The sequence below is a fragment of the Fukomys damarensis genome, unplaced genomic scaffold (assembly GCF_012274545.1).
Source record: "Fukomys damarensis isolate Sample0158 unplaced genomic scaffold, DMR_v1.0_HiC HiC_scaffold_23, whole genome shotgun sequence".
Lineage (NCBI taxonomy): Eukaryota > Metazoa > Chordata > Mammalia > Rodentia > Bathyergidae > Fukomys > Fukomys damarensis.
The window spans coordinates 10,611,257-10,635,095 of record NW_022900935.1 but is presented as its reverse complement, the minus strand read 5'-3'; the positions used below and the strand labels follow the sequence as shown (position 1 = coordinate 10,635,095).

General features: G+C 40.2%; 1 protein-coding gene across 6 annotated transcripts in view; it reads left to right on the top strand.

Annotated features, from left to right (window-relative positions):
• Zbtb40 (zinc finger and BTB domain containing 40) overlaps positions 1 to 23,839 on the top strand; it is a 74,354-nt gene that overhangs the window by 25,181 nt on the left and 25,334 nt on the right. For all 6 annotated transcript variants that reach the window (XM_010626003.1, XM_010626007.1, XM_010626006.1 and 3 more), the window contains 4 exons: positions 8,791 to 9,524; positions 9,982 to 10,115; positions 20,559 to 20,751; positions 21,452 to 21,594. In XM_010626003.1, coding sequence (XP_010624305.1) covers positions 8,828 to 9,524; positions 9,982 to 10,115; positions 20,559 to 20,751; positions 21,452 to 21,594 — 1,167 coding nt within the window. In that variant the 5' untranslated portion in view covers positions 8,791 to 8,827. The remainder of the gene's footprint in view (positions 1 to 8,790; positions 9,525 to 9,981; positions 10,116 to 20,558; positions 20,752 to 21,451; positions 21,595 to 23,839) is intronic.

Here is a 23,839-nt window from a genome sequence, read left to right as displayed (position 1 = left end):
TTTTTTTTTTTTTTTTTTTTTTTTTTTGTACTGGGGATTGAACTCGGGTCCTTGCACTTGCAAGGCAGGCCACCGAACCGCTGAGCTAAATCCCCGGCCCTGTTCATTCTTTATTAGAAGAAATTTCCATGCAGTTCTCCAAGTAGTTGTACTATTTTACACTGCTACTAACAATATATGAAAGTTGTGCTTACTCAGCATTCTCACTAACACTTGGTAATGTCAGTCTTTCTGCAATTTCTTTGCTTGCCATTGGCTTTTTTTTTCTTACACTTCATTTCTTTTCTCTGGTTTATTTTCCCTTGTATAGCAATTCTCTCAGTAACAGTCTCCCTAATCTCTTGTCATAGTTTGAAAGTCTTATACAGATACTTGGCTCATTGGTATTTATTTCCCTTAATATTAGAAAACGATTACTCCATTTCTTCTGATACCTGTTGTTATTAGTGACAGATTTCTATCAGTTTAGTTGTCGTTCTTTTGTAAGTAATAGCTTTTCTCTTGGTTTGCTGAAATTCTTTTTTCTGTGTTGTTGATAGTTTGACATTTTCATTCTGAGGACTCCTATCTGTCTTTAATTTCAGAAAATTCTGAGATTATATCTTCAAATTGTTTTGCCTGCATGTTCTCCCTTACTCCCTCCGGAATGCCTGTTAGACCCACATTCAGCCTTGTCATTCTGTCTTCCATGTTCCTTAACCTTTCTTTCATATTTTCTGTCTTTTTAACATTATTTCTTTCTGAGCAATTTTCTCTGATTTCTCTTCATGGTCACTGATTTTTCTCCTTAGCTATATCTAATCTGTTTAATTCTTCAAAGGATGAATTTCAGTGACTGATTTTTATTTTTATTTTTAGAAGTTCTTTTGGTTCTTTTTATACATGCCTGTCCTGTTTTCATAGTGTTGTTTTTTCAGTATGTCTTTTCTGGGATTTACCTGTTTGTGAAAATGAAACAGCTTGTTTATAGCATTTTAGGATTTTCAGTTCTCAGAGTATTCCTCCTGTTTCTTGCATGTAGTGACTTTCTTTCATGGTGAAGTTACATGATTGATTTCCTTATGTAACTTTCCATGTTTTGCCTTTCAGGTACAGATACGGGGACCCCCCTTTTCTGTGACACTCATGTATTTATCTAGCTAATATAGAGCTCCTCTCATTTTATTTTCTTCCTCACCCCCAACTCCTGTTTCCATTCCTCTTTTTCCTCTAGGTACCCACTCTAATACATTTGATAAAATGTCTTTGTCTGTACAGCCTTAACTTATGTATCGTGTTGTTTCAAGTATGTGTTTGCAACTTACATCAATGGTATTATCCTATCTCATCCTGGTGATGATTAGTTGGTTTTGCTTTTACTCAGTACTGCATATTTAGGATCTATCCATGTTTCTGTCTGAACAGTAAGACATTTGTCCTATCTAAAGCACTATAACCCATAGCATACATCTTGCACTTTACCTTATATGTTCTTTTGTTGATGAATATATAAATTGATTCTCTTCTCTCTGCTACCACAAATAATGCCAAAGTGATCTTCCTGGCCATACTTCCTTATAGATCTATGTGAGAACTTTTCTTTTCTTTTAGTGCCAGGAATCAAACTCGGGTCCTTATGCTTGTGAGGCAGGTGGTAGAACCACTGAGCTAAATCCCAGCCCCGTGTGAAAACTTTTCTAGAGCACATAAACAGGAGGATGCTTCTTAGGTTACAAGGCATATATGTGCAACACATCTCACTAAATATTACCACAGTGTTTTTCAAGAACAGTTCTATCAGTTATATACCTATCAGTGATAGTTTTAGATTCAAATCCAGATTTTTACCACATGTTAGTGTTACACCTTGAAGAAATTACTCAACCTATCTGCGTTATAGTCTCCCCACCAGTCAAAGGGAAAAAAATTTTTTAAGAAGGGAAAATAATAGTATCTACCTCACCGGGTGTTAAGACAATAAAATGAATTTATATACTTATAGCTTATGAGACTAATAGGCATCAAATAAATACTAGCTGCTATTACTGTTGTAATTATCATTACTGCTCGTTAGCAAATTATTTGTGGTTTTATTTTTTCTTAACTTTATAGAAGTTCCTTACATATATCAGATATTTGACGGCTCTAAACTTTGCAGATCTCTCTTGTTTCTGCCATCAGTCTATGGATCTGTCTGAATCTGTCTACAGAGTTCTTTTAGTACCTATATAATCAAATTCCATTTTTTTTCCTACTTTTGAGGTATTAAGAAGTCTTTTCCTACCCCTGCTTTCAAAGTTCACCTCTGACGTTTTCTACATTTGCCTTTCACATTGAGGTCTTCATATGAGGATGCCTCTTTTCTGTGTTTTTTTTTTCCCTGTGTGAGTCTCCATGCTGTGGATTTTGAAAGTATTCCATGTTTTTCTGCTGTGTACCAGGAACCAGTTTTTTTATGTGAATTTCTCAGCTCAAGATTCCTATATGATATATAATGTAAATTTGGTACCTACACCTCTGTATGGCATAGGCCTACGTTTTAGGTTTCTTATGAGTACCTTTTTTCCTACTTAAGGCCTAGATAATTGGCAAGCTTTGTCATCATTTCTTGGGCCAGGAACAGAGTTTTCAAGGCTGCATATCAAGGAGGAATAGGCCTTTGAGGCTCTGGGCTTTATGCAGGGGATTCAGTTCTAACTCCCCTCTTTCTACCTGCTTGAAGCCATATTTGCAGTCTCGATGTAAGCATTCATGCATCCTGTTCCAAGCTCTGGGCCTGTGTAGGAGTTTGGAAACCTACAGGCCACCATGGTCTCAACTCCCACTTACTGTTCAAGCTTTGATTTTGATGTCTCTTTCATTTCAGGTGCCTAGGGATCTCTTTCTTTTCTTTTCTTTTTTTTTTAACTTGACTTATGTATTTTAAAAGGGTTTTTGCTATGTTTCATCCAGAATTTCTGTGTTTGTAGTTAGAGAAAAGACCCATTTACATCGGCCCAATGTTCCATTTTGCCAAAAGTCTGTTAATTAGTATTCCTGCTAATCTCAATAAATATTCAAATTTCAGCATTGCTAGCTTACATTTATTATATAACCCTTTACCACCCTTGACTGTTTTGGCATTAGTTATCTCTGTTCTTCTTTAATTGACCAAGTTTATTACTGTCTTGTTAGTATCTATGAACTGGTAAGGTACGTACTTTTGGGTTTTATTTTTGTTTTTTTTGTTTTGTTAAACCACTGCACACTTACTCTATTAAAGTTATTATATTCTTTTCTAATTTTTTTGTTAGCAAAATATTAAACAGCTGTGACCACAAAGTCCTATAGTTAGTGCTCAAAATACTTCCCTCTGCATCTTTGTAGTTCTTTTTATTTTTTTAATCTTGATAAAAGATGTAGACACCCTTCCCAGAAAAATGATCGTAAAGTAGTCTTTTAAGTTTTAATTTGTTCTGAAAATATAACTCCGGTCAATAATTTCTTATTAAGAATGTTTAAAACCATCTGATATATGTCTGGCTAAGTCTTCTGATGCACTGTAAGTCCATACCTTGCCTTATGAAAAAAATTACATGTCATTACATTTTGTTTGTATCAGTGCCTGTTGTCAGTTTATACTTCCTGTTATCCGTGAATTGAATTCTTTTTCTGATTTTTTCTCAGATAGTCAATTTAAAACTTCAGTTCTTTTCTAAAGATAGTACCTACAATTGCTTATTTTAAGTCTTTGCGGTTTTTCCTCTTTGCATAAGTACCACAAGATACAAATTTTATTCCTGCTGCTGCTTTTGCTACTATTAGTAGCAAGTCATTTAGCTCCTAGGGCTGTTTGTTTATTTATATATAAATAATATATATGTGTGTGTTTATATATTTATATAAGTATTGCTTGCTGATTATGCCACTGAAGCTCCTACATATATATTTATAATACAGATATTAAAACAGACTGTACACAAGCAATGAGTTTAAATATTCTCAGAGATCAGCTAGGTATGATGGATGGTACATGCCTGTAATCCTTGCACTTAGGAGGCTGAGGCAGGATGACTGTGAGTTTGAGGACAGCCTGGGTACATAGTGAGTTCAACACCAGCCTGAACTACATAGTGAGACCCTGTCTCAACCAAAAACAGCAACAAAATATTCTCAGAGATCCTCTTGGAGCAAACTGAAAAAATTATATGAATTAATGAGTGCCTAACAGTGTTAGCTACTATAGTGTAGGTGGGGTTTGGAGTGCCCAGAACTGGAAAAACAAACTATATTCCTTCTGTGAACATTTTAATAAGCATTATTTTTAGAGCAGTGTTTTGTTTTGTTAGGGTTACAGGCCTTCCCAGTGCTAGAATTACAAGCATGCACCACCATGCATGGCTAGAGTAAAAAAAATTTATTTTTTTTTTTTTTTATTGGAGATCAAACTCGGACCTTGTGCTTTCAAAATTAAGACTGGCATGTGAGACAGGCGTGGCCACTGAGCTAAATCCCTGACTTTAGTGTAATTTTTAAGTATACAGCAAAGTTGACTAGAAAGTATGGAGGATTCCCACATGTTTGTGTGCCCCATACATTCACAGCTTCCCCTTAGACATCTCACATCACCCCAGAACCTTAAAATCACTGAACTTTTGTTGACACTTTCTTATTACTTAAAGCCCATATATTTTTGAGGGGGCTGGGTACCAGGGATTGAACTCAGGACCTTGCGCTTGTGAGGTAGGTGGGGCACCACTGAGCTAAATCCCCGGCCCCTTAAAGCCCATATTTTATATTAAGGTTCATTCTTGGTATTATACATTTGTGGGTTTGGAGTGACGTATATCTGCCATTGTAGACTCATACAGAATAGTTTTACTGCCCTAAAAATCCTCTGTTCTTTGCTGATTTATCCTTGGCTCCCCATAACCTTTGATATTCACGGATGTTTTTACTATCTGAATAGTTTTGCCTTTTCTACAATGTCATATAGTTAGATCACAAAGCCTCATGTATATAGCCTTTTTAAGTTGGTTTCTTTCACTAATATTTATTTAAGTTTCCTGTGTGTCTTTTTGTGACTCGATAGCTCATTTCTCTTTGGAATTGAATACACGATATTACCACAGTTTATTTACTAATTCACCTGCTTCTTTGCTGGCTTCCAAGTTTTGGTAATTGTGAATAAAACTGTTAAAAACATCTGTATGTGGCTTTTGTATGCATGAAAGTCTTCAGCTCCTTTGGCTATACACAAAGAAGTGTGATTGCTGGACTATATATTAAGGGTATGTTTAATTTTGAAACAAGTTGCCAAAGTTCTTCCAAAGTGGTTTTACTGTTTTGCATCCTCACCAGCAATGAATGACTGTTTTTTGTGCTGCACATCTTTATCAGCATTTGACATAGCCAGTGTTTCAGAATTTGGACATTCTCACAAGTAGATAGTGGTATCTCATTGTTGATTTAGTTTGCAATTCTCTAATGACATAAAATGTTGAATATATTTTCACGTTTACTTGCCATTTTATTTGTTTCAGAGAGATACCTGTTTAGGTCTTTTGCCAATTTTAAATAGCTTTTTAATTTTTATGCTTTTGGTTTTTTGAGACAGGGTCTTGCTGTGCAGCCCAGGCAGGCCTTGAGCTCGCAGTCCTCCTGGCTCAGCCTCTTGAGCTCTGGGAGTATAATTTCAAATTCCATTTGTTCATTGATGGTATATGGGAAGCAATTGACTTTTGTATTTTTGAAAAGGTTTTATTAGTATATATTTGCAACACCCGATGACTCATTGTGGGAAATTGGTACATGTACATATGCATAACACATCTCAGTTCTTTTTATTTTCTCTTCCCCTCCATCCCTGTTTATTTTTCTCTAAATTTTTTGCCAACATAAGATTGACTTTTGTATATTAACTTTGTGTCCCGCAACCTTCTTATAATCACTTATTAGTTCCAAGAGGTATTTTTTTAGTCAATTAATAGATTTTTTTACATAGACAATCATGTTATATGCAAACAAAAATAATTTTATATTTTGTTTTAGTTTTGCCTTGTAGGAGCTAGTAATGCTAGTACAGTGTTGAAAAGCGGGGTAAGAGGAAACATACATTGTTCCTGATCTTAGCAGAAGAACATGCATTCTCACCATTAAATATGATGTATACGTAGGATTTTTCGGTAAATGTTCTTTTTTTTTTTTTTTTTTTTTTTTTTTAAGATAGTATCTCCCTGTTTAGTCCAGGATGGTCTTGAACTTGCAATCTTCTGTCTCAGCCTCCCATGTTCGAGATTACAGATATGCACCACCACACCCAGCCTATAGGTTGTCTTTATCAAGTTGAGGAACTTCCTTTCTATTTCTAGTTTGCTGAGGGTTTTCATCATCAATGACTATTAGATTTCATTAAATTGTCTTTCTGCCTCATTGATGCACTGTGCCTCCCCCCCAACCATTGTGATGTTATGGGATACATTAATTGATTTTGTTTTTTGTTTTGTTTTTGAGACAGGCTCTCACTATGTAGTTGAGACTGACCTGGAACTCACTCTGTAGCCCAGGCTGGTCTCAAACTCACAGTGATCCTCCTGCCTCAGCCTCCTGAGTGCATTAAGTGATTTTTGAATGTTTCTCTCCTGTTCACATCCCTCAGTTCCTAAATCATGATAGTTACAGTTTCTGTGCATTCTTTGACTCTCTTCTCCTCTCTCTTCTACTACCACTTCTCCCTATTAAAGCCCTATTCTGTATGAGTCTACAATGGTAGATATATGAGGTTAGAGAGCTAATGGTAGACAGATCATAAAGGGATTTAGAGGCTATTATAAGAACTTTGACTTTTTCATTGAGACTGGAAGCCCTTTCAGGCTTTTGTGCAAAGAAGCAGCAAGCTCTGACCGTATCCTAAATAGAAACTCAAGTTGAAGATAAGTGAGATAGGAGTAGTAGTACGAGGCAAGGGCAGAGGCATAGAGAGCAGTTAGGAGATTATTGCAGTAATCCAGATAAATGGAGGTGGTGGTCTGGACTGGCTGTAGACAACATGAAGTGATTGGATTTGGCATATGTTTTGAAAATAGAGCCAAGAGGGGCCGAGGATTTAGCTCAGTGGTACTGTCGCCTGCCTCGGCGCAAGCTCAAAGCCCCAAGTTTGATCCCCAGTACCCCCCCAAAAAAAGAGCCAAGAGGATTGATAAAGGATTGGAGTTAGGGTATGTGAAAATCAGTAGTCAAAGACTACTTCTACAGTTTTAGTCTGAACAACTAGAAGGACAGAATTGCTATGAGGTGGGAAAGAAGGCAGGAGACTTTTGGAGGTGTAGAGTTTCAGAAACCTATTAGGCTTTCAGGTGGAGATTCTGAGTAGGTAGTTGGAGGTATATATCTGGAATTCAAAGGAGAAGCCAGAGCTGGAAAAGGAACAGAAAGGGACCTACAGGAGAAACTGAGAGGGCATGGCTGGTCAGTAGGAGAACATAGAGCACTGATGGAGAACCTTTTAGAGCTTTCGGCGATGCAGACAGCCCACTGTTGCACATGTGCCATGGGTTTGCCACCACTGATCAAGAGCTAGTTGAAAAGTACATATTAAAAAATTAGACTTCCCAAAATAAAAGACTCAGTCAGTCCAATACTGGGCAAATGAAATGAATAGCTACTTCTCAGAAGAAACAGTACAAATGGCCAGTAATTACATGAAGAAATGTTCAACATCACTGCCCATTAGAGAAATGACTTAACACTGAGATTCCATCTCAGCCCCAGAAAGAATGGCCATCATCAAAAAATCAAATAATAGCAAATGCTGGCAAGGCTTCAGGGAAAAAGGAATCCTCTGTATTGTTGGTGGGAATGCAAACTAGTACAACCACTGTGGGAATTAGTATGGAGACTCCTCAGAAAACCTAAACTAGAAATTCCATTTGATCCAGCTATTTCCCCTTCTAGGTGTATTCTCACAAGTTGCAATTCATAATAGCTAAATCTTAGAAGCAGCCTATATGTCCATCAATAGATGAATGGATAAAGAAGTTAGTATTTACATATGACGGAGTACCGCTCTGCCATAAAGAAGAATAAACTTCCATCATTTGTGGAAAAATGAGCGCACCTTGAGTCCATAATGTTAAGTGAAATAAATCAGACACACAAGCTTAAATATTGCATGGTTTTCTTATATGAGAAATCCCAAAATATACAGAACAAAATAAACATTAGATAATAGGAAGTAGGGAGAGTGGTCTTTCTCAAATGGGAAGGTAATCAAAAGATGGAGTGAATGAGCTGGGGATTTAGCTCAGTGGTTTGGTGGCCTGAGTTCAATCCCCGGTAAAAAAAAAAAAAAATGGAGGGAGGAGAGAGGGCAGGATAGAGAAAAGGATACAAAGAGTTAAGATGTGTTTTGTACATGTACCACCTACACACAAGGAATGCAGATGTGTACTACGAACATGTACTAATACCAAAATTCAAAATTCAGAAATAAAAAATACGTGTTAAAGAGAAGGAATGTTGGCTCTGTGCAGTGCTGCAGATGGCTTCAGCATGCTGGAGACATTCAGTTTGAAGTCTCTGTATTCTTCCAGGTGGCCAGCAGCTCTGTGGGGGCAAGAATAGCATCCCATAGAGTAGTTACAGCATAGTTCCTTTCCTGTAGTTAAGCACATGGTAATTACTATAATTATTAATGTGGTATACCTGGTATATTGCCCCTCCCTGTTGGGCAACATTTGTTGAATGAATGAGTGAGTTGCTTTTTTGTTTGTTTAGCAGTTACAATAAGGCATTTCCCATGTGATCATGAAGTTTTATTTGGTGTCGTGGCAGGAGAGAGGAAGCGAAGTCTTAAGGCAGAGCTGCTGTGATGGAGCTCCCCAACTACAGCCGGCAGCTGCTGCAGCAGCTGTACACGCTGTGCAAGGAGCAGCAGTTCTGTGACTGCACCATTTCCATCGGCACCATTTACTTCAGGGCTCACAAACTTGTCCTGGCCGCCGCCAGCCTCCTGTTCAAAACCTTGCTGGATAACACAGACACCATCTCCATCGACGCGGCTGTTGTGAGCCCCGAGGAGTTTGCCCTCTTGTTAGAAATGATGTACACTGGCAAATTACCTGTGGGAAAACACAACTTCTCCAAAATCATCTCTTTAGCCGACAGCCTGCAGATGTTTGATGTGGCTGTTAGCTGCAAGAATCTTCTCACCAGCCTTGTAAACTGCTCCGTGCAGGGTCAGGTGGTAAGGGACGTCTCTGCGCCATCCTCAGAGTCCTGTAGGAAAGAGACAGAGATGCCTCAAATAGCAGTCCTTTCCTCCGAAGGTGTGGGGGTGTCTCTTTCCTCCCTGGAGTCTTCTGCCACCCCAGGGGGCCCTGTGAAAGCTGAGGCCCACGAAGCGATCCATACAGGAACCCAAGAGATGAGTGCAGGTCTTCCCACTGCCCAGGAGGTTCCAGGGGATGCAGAAGCCCCAGTGGAGACTCCTCACCCAGCTGAAGCTGGCTCCCCCTCACCTGCTGGACAGACCTGGAGTGGAGCAAAGGGGTCAAGCACAGAACCAGGTAGTACTTATTTCATTTTATGTTTAACTTCATTTCAGCTTTAATTGAAATGTGTACTTCTGTTGTCAATTGCTGTATTTGATGATCTCTATTATTTTTTTATTTCATTGATGAATTTACCAAGGCCCACCACAGGCAACAAACCCTAGTTCAATACAGTACCTCACTACAGCATTCTGGTTTAAGAGTGTCTGTGTTTTTCGGGGTTGAAATTCTGGGGAAGACTTACAAAGCAGAAGACGGGTGAAGTGACAGTGTCCCACTTGATCATTATCCATTCTTTTAAGAGGCTCAGGGTGGCACACGGGAGGGATCTGTGAGAGACTGTGGTGCCTGTTGCTCAGCACCGAGGTTCCAGGTGTGCAGTCTGTGACCTGAAGGTTCTCTGACAGCTGAAAACTTTATAGTCATTTTGAGGAACAAATCACTGTTTTGTCTTACTTTGTTTTACATTTAGAATGTGAGAGGAAACGCAACGAGCTGAGTTTTCTTCTAGAGAATGAAAATGTTTTCTCAGATGCACTCTTGGTTACTCAGGACATTTTAAAAAGGCTAGAAGAATGTTCAGAAATTAAAGGCCCACAGAAGGAGGTAGGTACCGGAACTTTATCTGTTTGCTAATTTGGTGTTCTCAAGATACCATGTCAACTTTCCTCATGGGGCAGAGGAATGAATATGCAGAATACCCCAGGGTTTCAAATTTCTCAAATTTGAATTTTTTCGTCATTTATTCCCTACAGGGCAGTCTTGCAAAAGCACTAAGCAAAATAATTTCAAAATGAAGTTATATATATTTTTTATTTATTTATTTTTTAATTTTATTGAGTTTATTGGTACATTTTAGGGATACAGTACAGTTACATTCATTGTTGGGATCATGTACCTTTACATGGCAAGTCTTGATTCTCATTTTTTCCCCTTACCTCTGCCCTCCCTTCACCCCCTCCTCCCCTCCCCATCTACAAACACTTTATTTTCATCTTTTCATTCTCTCACATTTTTTTCTTTTCCCTTTTTGTTCTTCCCCTACGTATCACACCTTCCCTACACCTTTAGCTCCTTTCCTCCCATTTCTAAATGTCAGTAATCTTATTAGAATCTTATGCATTGTTGCAGAATATTCACACCAGGGAAACTATTTGGTATTTACACATGTGGGACTTATTTATTTCACTTAGGAGTATATCTTCAATATGTATCCATTTTCCTATGAATGAATCTATTCTCTCGCTCTTTATGGCTGAGTAATATTCCATTTTATAGAAAAACCACAACTTCTTTATCCAGTTTCCAACGGATGGGCAAATAGGCTGTTTCCAAGATTTAGCTATTACAAACTGTGCCGCTATAAACATGGGTGCACATACTTCTCTGTGATATGATTCTTTTAGTTCTCTTGGAAAGATACCCAGCAGAGGGATGGCTGGGTCAAATGGAACCTCCAGTCCAAGCTCTTTGAGGTATCTCCATATTGATTTCCATAGTGGTTGCACTAGTCTGCACTCCCACCAACAATGGAGGAGGGTTCCTTTCTCCCCACAACCCCGCCAACATTTGTTATTGTGTGATTTCTTGATAGCAGCCATTCTTTGTGGGGTGAGGTGGAATCTCAGTGTTGTTTTCATCTGCATCTCTCGAATGACCATTGATGTGGAACATTTTTTCATATATTTTCTTGCTGCTTTTACTTCTTTGTCTGAGAAATGTCTGTTCATTTCGGATGCCCATTTTTGAATCGGGTCTTTATATTTGGGGGGACTGATTGTTTTGAGTTCTTTTGAAGTTATATTTTGATGACCATAGGAATCCTAGCTTTTCTTTCTCTTTTTTATTTTTGAGACAAGGTGTCACTATGTTATCTAAGCCAGCCTTGAGCTTGCTGTATTGCCCAGGCTGTCTTCAAACTCAGGATTCTCCTGCGTCAGCCTGCTGAATGCTGATTACAGGCATGTGCCACATACCCAACCTTGCACACTATTCCTTTCTGATAAACCAAGAATAAAATGAGGCAAAGGGTAGTCTTGGATAACCCCAAATCAGAGAGTAAAACAATAAAAATAAAATAACAGATACTTAAAATATGTACAAAAATGATTTATTATAAACAACACAGTAAGTTGCAACTAATGTTTAAGAATACACTGGCTACTGTTAGTCATAAAAACATGATGAACATTAATTTAACATTGTGCTGGGCCGGAGATTTAGCTCAGTGGCACTCTGCCTGCCTTGCAAGCATTATAAGGGCCTGTGTTCAATCCCCAGTACAAAAAAAAAAAAGAAAGAAAAAGAAAACATTGTGCTGAGATTGGTACATATTTCATCTCACTCAATGCTTTCAAAAATCACAGAAGTGGATTCCATGTTTTTAGTGCTGTTTTATGGGTGAGGAAACTGTCTGAAAGAAGTGATACAACTTGGCAAAGGCACAGTGCTCGTAAGACTCCAAGCCAGAGCTAGAGTTCAAACCTAGGCAGTGCTGGGGATGGAACCCAAGGCTTTGCACATGACAGGCAAATGCTGCACCACTGAGGCCCCATCCCAGCTTGCATTCTGACTATAGAGCTGCCCCCTTGCTTACCCTGCTCTCACAAGGTACAATGATCACATATGTAATATGTTTAGGAATCACCCAACAGGAGAGTATCAAAGAGCTGTCTTGTTCTGTTTCTGAGCTGCTTTTTTCTTTGTGCAGTATTGTCATTGAGACAGACCCCACCTGTGTGCTGCTGCACACCTGACCCTTCAGATTTGACTCCAGAGGCACTTTTGATCCCCACTTGCTTCCACTCTGACTGCCCTGCTTCCCCATTGGCAGCCTTCAGCAGAGTGAGCCTCCACCTCCCCACCCCAAAGCGGGCTTGCCCATGTGATTGGTGAGGGTGGTATGGGGAGGTCCTCAGTCAACTCAGGGTCTGTTAGGGACTGACTGTTAATTGAGTCAGTATTTGTGTATATCCTGATTCATAGCAGGTTATTGTTTTGTTTTGTTTTGTTTTTTGAGACAGGATCTCACAATGTAGTTGAGACTGACCTGGAACTCACTATGTAGCCCAGTCTGGTCTCTTAACAGCAAGCCTCCCAAGTGCTGGGATTACAGGCGTGTGCCACCACGCCCGGCCCAAGCAGGTTACTATTTTAAAAAACCAAATTCACGGTCTAATATGGATTTTAACTGTATTAATTAACATTTGACTATCACTATAAATTGTTGTCTTGGGAGATAGGCTATTTATGAGAGAGGGCTGACCCCAGTGGCTGTCTTTGGGAGGTTTCAGATCATTAATCCTAGGTACTCTTTGTACTGATTATGTTGAAGGAGACTTTGGTTTTATATATTTGCACTTCTATGTTCTCTCAGTTGTTAAATCCATCATTTTTGTGATCAGTTTGTTACCTTGATACCCAAGTTATTAGTATTGCTTCATACTTGCTTGAATTGAGTTTTGTGCTGTTTTGTTTTTTTTGAACACTGGTGACTAGGTCCTGGCTTAAGAAGTGTCTGCTATACTTGGATTAATTCAACATTTCTTTCTTTTAAAATCCTTGCTCTAATCTTTTGATGGAAGTAACATTATTAGTGGTTTGGAAGAGCACTGATTCACTTACAGGCTTAGTTATTGCTTCCTTGGTTTTAGAGGTCAGAGCAACAGCTGTACAGATCACTTGGTGGCTATATTCAAAACTGATTCTGTTGTGGCCCATAATACATTTTTTTAACTTCAGAAAGAAAAAATGAAAAGATGCGTAAAGAGCATAAGATTACATTGAATCTAAGGTCTGGGGATGTAGCTCCGTGGGACAGCTCCTGCCTTAGTGAGCACGAGGGCCTGGCTTTGATCCGTGGCGTTGCCATAAATACACAGATACATATGGGGCTGCCACTTACACTTAGGGTCCCCAGTTCTTCCTCTTTTGTGCTTCTTGTAGACAGCTTTATAAAGAGGTATGATTGACTTACAGGAAACATTTAAAGTGTATAATTTGATAAATTTTGATCATCAAAATCAGAAGAGTAAACATCTGCATCACCCTCCAGAGTTTGTCACATCCTTGTATAATCCAGTTCTCCTGTCCCATTCTAGGCTCTCATCTCCAGGTAATACTGATTTGCTGTCAGTTTGGATTAGTTTGTATATTTTATAGAATTAAGTAAGTGGAGTTTTGTAGTATGTATTGGTTTTGTCTGGCTTTTATTCTGCATAATTATGGAGATTCATTATTATTGTTACATGTTCTTCCCTTGTTTTTACTGAGTAGTGTTCTACTGTGTGGATATGCCGTTTATCTTACTTTACCATATAGTAGCATTGTGACTTTGAATAACTTAGTCATGATAAGCTTTAATTTCTTAATTTGTGAAATAGGGATACACTGGTGGGCATGGTAGAGCAGCCCTGAAATTCCAGCACTCTGGGAGGCAGAGACAGAAGGAGCAAGGTCAAGACCATGTCGCAAAATTTTAAAAGGGGCTGGGGATGAAGCTCGGTGCAAATGTCCTAGATTCAATCTCCAGTACTACCAAAAAATTTAAAAAATAAGGATGTGTCATAGGGTAATTATAAATTAATTAGGATTATGTAAAGCTTGTGGTAAAACGTCATGCACATAGCAGGAGCTATTGATTGTTTATATGTTAATTAGTAGTTTTAAGCTTAATAGACCTCTAAGCCCCTTTTTGCCAAATGTGTTATTACATCCTACTGTCATGGTGGTTTACTGCAACACATGAAATGATTTGCTGTTGCTTTAAGCTTAATTTATAAAGCATACTTTCAAATAGGTGCAACCATCTGTTTGGAAGTAGCTTCCTGAGCTGCATGGGTAGTGTCTAGTATGAAGCAACCAGTCTCTGTAACAGTGGTGCACGTGTATGTCTTAGTCCCTTTTCAACTAGGACACAGTACTGATACCGTAATTTAGAGGAGAGGTTATTTTGGCTCACACTTTCAGTCAATGGTCAGCAGGCTCCAACGCAGAAATGGCGTGGTAGAAGGGTGTAGCAGAGGAAAGGTGTTCATGTTTTGGTGCCAGGAAGCAGAGAGTGAAGGGAGGAGCTTGGGAGGGAGACAATAACCTTCCAGGTCACACCCCCAATGACCCGCCTCCAACCAGGCCCCCTCTCCTCACTGCAAGTCAGCAGTGAACCTTTCAGAGGACTAATCCACTGGTGAACACAGCACCCCTGTGATCCAGTCACCTTCTGAACACACAAGGCTTTGGAGGGACATCCCAGTGCTAAACCATAATGTTACATAAAAATCATTTGGTGTGCTCATTAAAGCACACACCTTGAGCTTCACTTCCAAAGAGTCTGACTCTTAGGTTGAGGTAGAGCCTGGTACTCTATTTTTTAACAAGTCCTGCTGTCTTGCTTATCTGAGGACCACATTTGGAGAAGCACTGCTGTAGAAGTTAACAATCTAAAAAGCTCTTAGCGCATGTTTGCATACGTCATAATGTCTGTGGTGGTACCTTTCAGTATTGTGAACGGCTGCAGAACGCCTCGTTTCTCCAAGTGTTACCCTTTGCTTGCTCCATGATCCAGTAGAAGTTTACTTCTACTGAGAGAAGCCAAACACTGACCTGGTTGCTAGGAAAATAAACTAAAACCCGATCTCTGTTCTTACAAAGTGTCCTAACAGCAAAGAAGTCCTGTTAACACATGTGAATAATTTTTTTTCCTGGAAAGTATGCTTGGTAGTCACCAAATTATAGGAGTCACTGTAAGGTTTCAGTGATTAATGGATTTAACATCTGTTTACTTGGAATGACATTGTTTTATGTTTTAGTACAATTTAAAACATCTTTTTGAGGGCTGGGCATGGTGGTGCACGCCTGTAATCCCAGCACTCCGGAGGCTGAGGCAGGAGGATTACTGTGAGTTCGAGACTAGCCTGGACTACATAGTGAGTTCCACGTCAGTCTCAACTACACAGTGAGACCCTGTCTAAAAAAAAAAAAAAAAGTCATTTTGAGTTTACTTGCTTTTTTGTTTATGCATTTTTAGTTACCAAGGAGCTTTGAATGTTTTTGGTTATGGCTGGTTGTTTTGTTAGTAGGTTAATCATTGTAACATCATTGATAATTTAACATTAAAAATAATTTCCCACCCTATGTATAATTTTGAGGCTTGTTGAGGTTTGTGAGTGCTCTGGTTGAGATAGAGACCTGGGATGTGCAACCGGCCCAGATTGAGTTTAGGGAGGACACCATACAGCAATGTCCTGATGGTTTTATTTCTTGAGGTAAATGATGAAAGGTGGCAAAGCCATTCCCTCAGCAGTGATTGCAGCCACATGAGAAGAAGACAGGTTGCTTTCATTGTGTGAAACAAAAGCCAGGACTGATGACAGAGCTATGTCCTGGGTGCTGGGTAGGGAAGTGTCTTCTGCCAGTCTGTATCCCAGTGTTACATCACCTAAACATTAGAAAAAGCAGTGACTCACCAGGCTCTCTGGGAGAGCTGAGTAAAACCTTCATTTAAAGCCAGACTTACATGTTTTTTTTCTGGCTTTCATGCTAGAACTTTTAATTGTCTTCTTAATTCCTAGCCATGTCCTTGATTTTAATTAATTTTGTATAAAGCAAAATGGGTCTTTGAGAGTACAGAGCTCACTTTCTCTTATTGATTTCTTTGCTGTTTGACTCACTTTTTACTTAAAGTTCTATTTTTTTTGGGGGGGGGTACTGGAAATTGAACTCAGGACGTTGTGCTTGCCGGGCAGGCACAGTGCCACTGAGCTAAATCTCTGGCCCCTACCTAAAGGTCTAGAAAAGACCCCAAAGTGGAAGACCTAGTAACACTTTTTTTCCTTCAGCTGTATTTCAAAGGCAAACAAATTTCTCCTCCTGTGTGAATCTATTTTGGAGACCTGGTCAGTAGTGCAGGTCTGTTTTGAGGACTGTGCTCACTGACAGTGAAGGATAACTCTCTCAAGAGTGAGTTCAGCCGGCCATGGTGGCGCATGCCTGTAATCCCAGCACTCGGGAGGCTGAGGCAGGAGGATCACTGTTAGTTTGAGACCAGCCTGGGCTACATAGTGAGTTCCAGGTCAGCCTCAAATATATAGTGAGACCCTGTCTCAAACAAACAAACAAACAAACAAAAAGAAGAGTGATTTCAGAGTGGGATTCATTTTACATGTTGACAAGAGATGAAAATACATTGTTCTTTTTCCAGATTTCCTCTGTTAACTTTTCTTTTGAGGGTACCGAGGATCCAACTCGGGTCCTTGCACTTGAGAGGAAGGTGGTGGAACCACTGAGCTAAATCTCAAGCCCTCCTCTCTTAAGTCTGGAATACGAAACTATATATAGAAGGACTAGTAACTGTATAAAAAGTGAATTTTATTCAGTTAAACATTTATTGAGCACCTAATAGGTGTAGTCTCGATCCTACTCATTGAGACCAAGAAGAGTACAGATTGTCTTACATACTGCCTTATGTTCAGTGATATGGATTCTAAGCCCAGTAGGATCCAGTATAAATGGATTTGATTTACCCTTAAAATTGGGGTGATAGAACTGAATGCAAGGAGTGCTGGATGTGTGGAATAAAAGCTATATGTCATCCAGGCCATTCCCTAGCCCCGCGACCGTAGGCAAGCTTCTTAACCTCTCTGACACTCTCCTGAAGTAGCACTAGCAGTGCTGCTGGAGACTGGCCTAAGGAGGTGAGTAGTCCACACAGTGTCCAGGATGGTGTTGAGTGATTGCAACCATATTGTTATTTTAAATTTTTATTTATTCATTTTTATATTTTTCTGGTGCTGGGGTTTGAACCCAGGACTCTGTGTCTGCTAAGCAGGTGCTTTACCACTGAGCTATGCCCCCAGCTCCATCTGTATCATTATTGCTATCACCTGACCCTCAGCATTCATGGGAGGATTCGGGTGAACAAGAGTAAAGTATAACCCAAATAGATGTGAATAGTAGGCAAACAGTTGGGGGAAGTAAATTCAGTCAAAAGATAAGAGTTAGGGAAAATATTAAATGTTTTTTCCCACACCATCAATGGAAAGGAAACTGTCTCATCTTTAAATATATTTTCCTATGTTTCACTCATAGGTAAAGTACTTTGATTACTTGTGTGACCATGCGTTGACATGGTCTACCCTCAGTCCCCTAGGGATGGAAGGAATTCTAAATGTATGCTTAAAGAAGACCTTTTGAAAGAACTGTTTTGGTTCAGCTCAATTACATGGTAGCAGCCTGTCAAAGTATGTGACACGGGCAGACACTGTTTCAGGAATGGGATTATCATAGTAAAGCAAGCATGCTGGCTCTGGTGTGGGTCCCCCAGTAGGTTCTGGAAGAAAACAGGGCTGTCCAGGAAGCTCTCTGCTCCCTCCTGGTCCTTTCTTTTATCAGCCCACCCCTCCTTCTCTTCCCAGATGGTCACCCTAGCTTCACTGCTGAGCATTGGAGTTAACAAATGTTTTAATTTCACTGCTGAGTAGTTCTGCGGAGGGAGAGACAGCAGAGAGGATAATGAGAAGTGCATCAGATGCCGCCTCAGATGAAGGTTTCTCCTCCCGCCAGCTCAAGTGACGGAGCCAGACACACTGTATACCGAGAGTGGTGGGTCTGGAATATTCAGAGAATTGTAGGTGGAAAAAAAGAAAATAAAACCTGTCCTAGGATAGAATGAGATAGCTATGTGCTGCATCAATTAAGACATACAAAAGGAAGGAGAGGGAAAGTAAAGAGGAGGAAACATGTTGATCAAGGACGTTAGACACAAATCGATGGCTGTGTAGCAAATTACTCTAAAATTCAGCAGCTTCAGACATTTATTACTTGCAGTTGTGTGGTAAAGAACCCAAAAGTAGCATGGCTGTGTCCTCAGGCTGCAATTACGTCGGCTGGGCTGCAGCCATTTCCGGCTCAGTGCAGGTAATGTCTCTGCCTTAGCTCACTCCCCTGGCTGTTGGCAGGCCACGGAAGACGCACTTCCAGGCTTACACGCCAACTTTGGACCGGGGACAGCCATTCCTTGCCACAAGGGCCTGTCCCCAGGACATCTCCCAGAGCAGGGCACAGATGGGTGCGTGCACACACGCTTGTGCACACAGACGCAGCAGAAATCCTGTTACCTTCACCCCCAAGGGGCATCATCCCATTGCTTTTGTCATAATCTCTGCCTTAGAAGCAAGCCACGGGCTGACTGTCTAAGGCAAGGGCTTCCTGCTTCAAGGTCCCTACTGCTGTCCGTGGAGGGCATTCTAAGGAGATTTGGGACCAACTCGCAAAAGTAGGACAAGGCAAATTCATTTACCCACGGATGTTAAGCATTCAACTCATGCCTTTATTTCTTGTTTGTTATTTTAAAAATAGAAGACGAGTTACCTTAGGCTTGTGGCAGTTATTTACTCCAATCAAATATTAATGTGGATTATTAAACTGTTTTATCTAAGTTTACTTTTGAAGATGACCAAAACACATAGGAAATCTTTTTTTTAAAGGTTGGTATAAAGACTCCACATATGACTATCACATGAACTTTTCATTTTGGTTACATGATTTTTTTTCAAATTATTGCTAAAACAGAAACAGTAATCTTGCCTTCTAATTGATCTTCTTTCTGTTTGTATGAGATGTTCTGTCAGACCAAAGAAAAGAATCCTCATTTTAAACATTTTACCACTAGGGTGGTTGATATTTTACTCTGGAAGATTCAAGATGGTGAGCATAGTTGGTGGCCCTAAGAGCTCTGCTAATTAACACATACCCAGCAGAAACTGTGTGGCCTTCCATTGAAACAGAGTTTGGGATTAGAGCCCATTTTCAGAGAGGTCTGTGAAATGTGATAAAGCTGAGAAGTTGAGAGCATTTCTTATCCCCACCTCCACCCCCACCTTTTTAAAGCAGAACCCAGGGATTGCACTCTTCACGTTGAGCTACATCCTCAGCCTTTAAATAAATGTTTTTATTTTAAGGCAAAATCTCACTTAAGTTGTCCGGTCTGGGCTTGAAGTTGTGATACTCCTCTGACCTGAGCCTCTCAGAGTGCTGAGGTTACAGTGTGCACCACCACACCTGGCAGAGAACTGCTCGAAAAGGAGAAAAGAGCGAAGGGTTGAGATCAGTCAGATCTCATTTACGGTTATGAATTTGGGAGCAGAACAATAGGGAAGGCTGAAGAGGGTGGTCGGGATTTCATGCTTCAGTGTCGCCAAAGTCAGAGAAGAACTGAGAACTGATTCAGAGGTGGTAATAATGCCAGACCCCACAAAAAAAGTCAAGGGCACCAGGACAGAGGCAGGCTGGTGTGTGGTCAGTGTTGGTAAGGGGAAGAAACTCTGAGGCCCCTTCATATTGGAAGCAGTCACTGAAGTCAGATAATTAATATGCGAATCATATTTCCTTTGACAGCTGGCAACTCCAAGCCAACACATTGTTAGTCTTAATTGTTACAGAATATATCTAAAAGTAATAAGGCTCATGTCTTTCTAAATAGTCTATCATTCATAATGTAAATGACTTAAAGTGATTTTCTCCCCTAACTTGTGAGATTTTAATTGCATTCTCAAATAATAAAATGACAGTTCATTCAATTTGAAATTCAGATATCCTTGCCTAAGAAATACTCAAAATGTCATAAGATTCAGAAAGGTATAATTAGGTAAAAAGTATGTTAAGTATGTTAAAAATGCACTGAACACCTACTGTGTGCCAGGCTCTGCTGGCTGCTGAGATACAGAGTTCTAGAAAGCATAATCCCTGGCTTCAGGAAGTCTATTAGGAGAAAAAGATAAAAGCTTACAGTATAGTGTGACAAATGTAAAACAGCCTTTGATAAAGAGAAGGTGGGGCTAGGTTGGAGAAGGCCTCCCAGCAGGGTATCCCCTGAATGAGGTGGATTGTGAATCGAAGTCCTCCTGGGGTTGAGCTGGGAGCCCATGGCACTGGGGTTGCTACAACCCCTGCTGGGGAAGCACGTACAGAGGGTGAGGGATCAGCTGTGGGGGCCTTGCTTGCCAGATGTGGTTGTTGACTGGCTCATCTCTTTCTGGATACTTAATTTCACAGATTGTAATGGAATGTCTTGAGGGTAAAGGAGGATGTGCAGTATTCCAGAGAATCTTGGAGAAAGTAAGAGCCGAGAGCCTGGATGTGCAGACTGTCGTGTCCCTGTTGAGGCTGTACCAGGACTCTAATCCTTCAGTGAAAGCTGCACTGTCAGACCCACAGCCAGAAGATGCAGCCCCAGTGCATCCAAAAGGTAGGAGGGAGTCCTCTCCTCCTGAGTGACTTGAGATTTAAGGTTGGTTTCAATGGTTCTGGGAATGTAGCTCAGTGGTAGAGTGCCTGCCTAGCATACACAAGGCCCTGGGGTCTATCGCCATTGCTGCACCCTCTCTTTCCCAAAAAATTTGGTTCCAGTGATACGTACCTTCAGTGGCTTAGTTATTAAATGTTCTCCACAGAAGTTCAAATGTCATCCCAGAAACTATGTTAAATATATACAAGCTAAACATAAGCCTCCATTTCTATCCCCTGCTTAACTAGGCTGATATCTTGAATTGGAAAATGCCATCACTGTCCCCTGCCTTTCAAAAAGCCGCATATCCAAAGCAGTGCCTTGGGTGCCCAAGGTGAGCTGGTTCGCTGACAGCTCTTAAGAGGCTGGAGTTGCTCTGATTTGGGTTAGGTACAAAGCAGTGGCCATGCCAACCAGAAGTTAACGTATGGCTAGCTCTGAAGCTTTGTGTTTCGACAGATAAATGAAGCATTTTTCCTTTCATAGAGTTTAAACAGAATAATAAAGTATTTTCCTCTCTAAAAGTGATTCTGCATTCAGGTGCACAGAATAAGCTGAGAATCACTTTACTATTCTGTTAGATCTCTCTTGACAAACCATGCTGTCATTTTCTTCAAATTGACTAGCTTTTCTTGTGTGTCTCTAATTCTTTCTCCCCCAGGGAGCACAGGGGAGGGAAAGACCTTGTCTGTTCTGTTACTGGAACACAAAGAGGACCTGATACAGTGTGTAACACAGCTGAGACCTATTACGGAGTTCCTGGAAACAGCCAAGGAGGAATTCCTGCCTGGCACTGAGAAAAGGGTAACTGTGTCAAGTATCTCCTCCCTCCTCAGGATTGATGTATCAGTTTTTTTACAGAAACCTCCTCTCTGCCACATAGCACTTTTTAGCTTGCAGGATTTTTATACCTACTGCATAGTAATCACCACCAAGTTCAGATTCTTATTTCATGCCCCTTGTATTTGTGCAGTATTTCTGAGGGCTGTGCACCTTGTCGTCAGTGTACTGTGAAGTCAGTGTTTGGAAGGATAGATGGGTGTAGATATATGATATTCCTGCTCAGAGTTTTTATTATAAACACTTGCCAAGAGTTAAATGTTTAGGCACATTTGTAATTATTGTGACAGTTTTTCTCTTTATAGAAATGATACATGGTTAATATGAGAAAATATGGGAAACAAGCAAAAAGAAAAAAATCAAATCTCAGCACTTAGACTACTGCTGTTGTTTTAGAGCACGTTCCTCCTACTCTTTGTTTGACTCATCTTGGGATGAACTTACACAGAACATAGTTTTCTAGTTTGGATTTTACATTTCAATGTGTCAGTACATTTCAGTACCTAGAATATGGGATTTTGGTAGCTGTATTCTAATGGATGTATCATAATGCATTAATTCTTTATTGTAGGGCATTCGTGTCCAGTTTTTGGCTACTACAAAAGATACGTCAGAGGACTTTCTTAAAGGCAAATTTTTACCTAATTCCCAAATTATTTCCTTAGAATAATTTTTAAGCAGCGGAACTTTGGAAGAGAGAGTACGAAAATGTTCACGTGTGTGACACATATCACCAAATTGCCCTTCAGGGAGGTTTACTTCCCCACCAGCTTGCTACCGAAATGCTCGTAAAGCTGCTAGCATGACTTCTCAAGGCCACTAGTAACTATATTTGTTGGTGTTATTGATTTCAACTTTGTGCTCCAAATATTTTTATATTTGGAAGGAAGGAACAGGGAAGAGGACTTTTGTAGCATCTGCTCTTAAAGCGATGGGAAGTGACTTAAACGTGGAGGGAAGAAAATGTTCGGAAATCACTGGTGTAACAGCTGAGCGCTGGATTCGTGGCGAGCACTGATCTTTTATTAAAAATAGCTAAGTGAGCACAACTTCTGATTTAAAATTTTCTAAGTTTCTTGGACTTCTTAGAGAAAGATAATATACCCAAAAGAGTAAACAACTGTTTTTCCTGAGAGTTCAGATTAAGTCTAATTTCAGGCCTTCTAAGTGAATTACTTAGAGTGCTAGAAGTACCTGATTCCCTGTTCAGTGCTTTTGTCCTATTTCTCATTCAGACCTTCTCCTTATTAGCTAGATTGAATGTGTCTTTTGAGCTGTTTCATTATCTTAGTAAAACAGCACTTAGAGCCAGGTTCGGCCTCATTCTCTGCAGCAAGACCGACCACACTGTCATTTTCTTCTGTCACTTCCAGTCTACCTGATAGTGAAAGCTGAAGCAGAAGAACTTAAATTAATTATAAACCACAGAAACGCTCCCTAACCAGAGCGACGATAAGCTGTTCCTTCTCATGAAAATTGAGGCGCACTGATATGGGGGGGTAGAGGTGAATGTTGATTGAGTAGCCCCAGTGCTTTGATGTCATGCAGAGCGTGAACCAGGCCTTGTAGAACTTTTTTTTAATGACTTTATTCCTCAGCCTTATTTGTAGACAACTTGAGTCTTTCTGAAAGTGGTCAATAGGAATGTTCTCAGGACATAAAAAGAGTAATTACTGTCACTGCCATTTGTTTATTGCTTACTGTGTCCAAGCCGCAGACCTTTTAAACACTACTGAATTTTACCCTTCCAGAAGCTGTACGCAGTAAGGAATTTTACCCTCATTTTAAACTAAAGAAATAGACGCTCAGGGAGGCTAAGCAGCTCACCCAAAGGCACTGCTGGAGCCAATACTGAGACCCAGGCTTCTGAGGAAACACATTCTCTTCGCTGTGCATATTGTTCCCCAGTGACATGAATAACATACATAGTAGTTCCTTTTTTTGTTTTGTTTTGTTTTTTTTGTTTTTTTGAGACAGGGTCTCACTATGTAGTTGAGACTGACCTGGAACTCACTGTGTAACCCAGGCTGGTCTTGAACTCACAGCGATCCTCCTGCCTCAGCCTCCTGAGTACAGGGATTACAGGCGTGCACCACCATGCCCGGCCCATAGTAGTTTCTTAAAGAGCACATATGTCCTAGGAGTTCTGCTAGGCTCTATACATAGCTCCTTCCCTTCCTTCCCTTCCTTCCGCCTCCCCGCTTCCCTC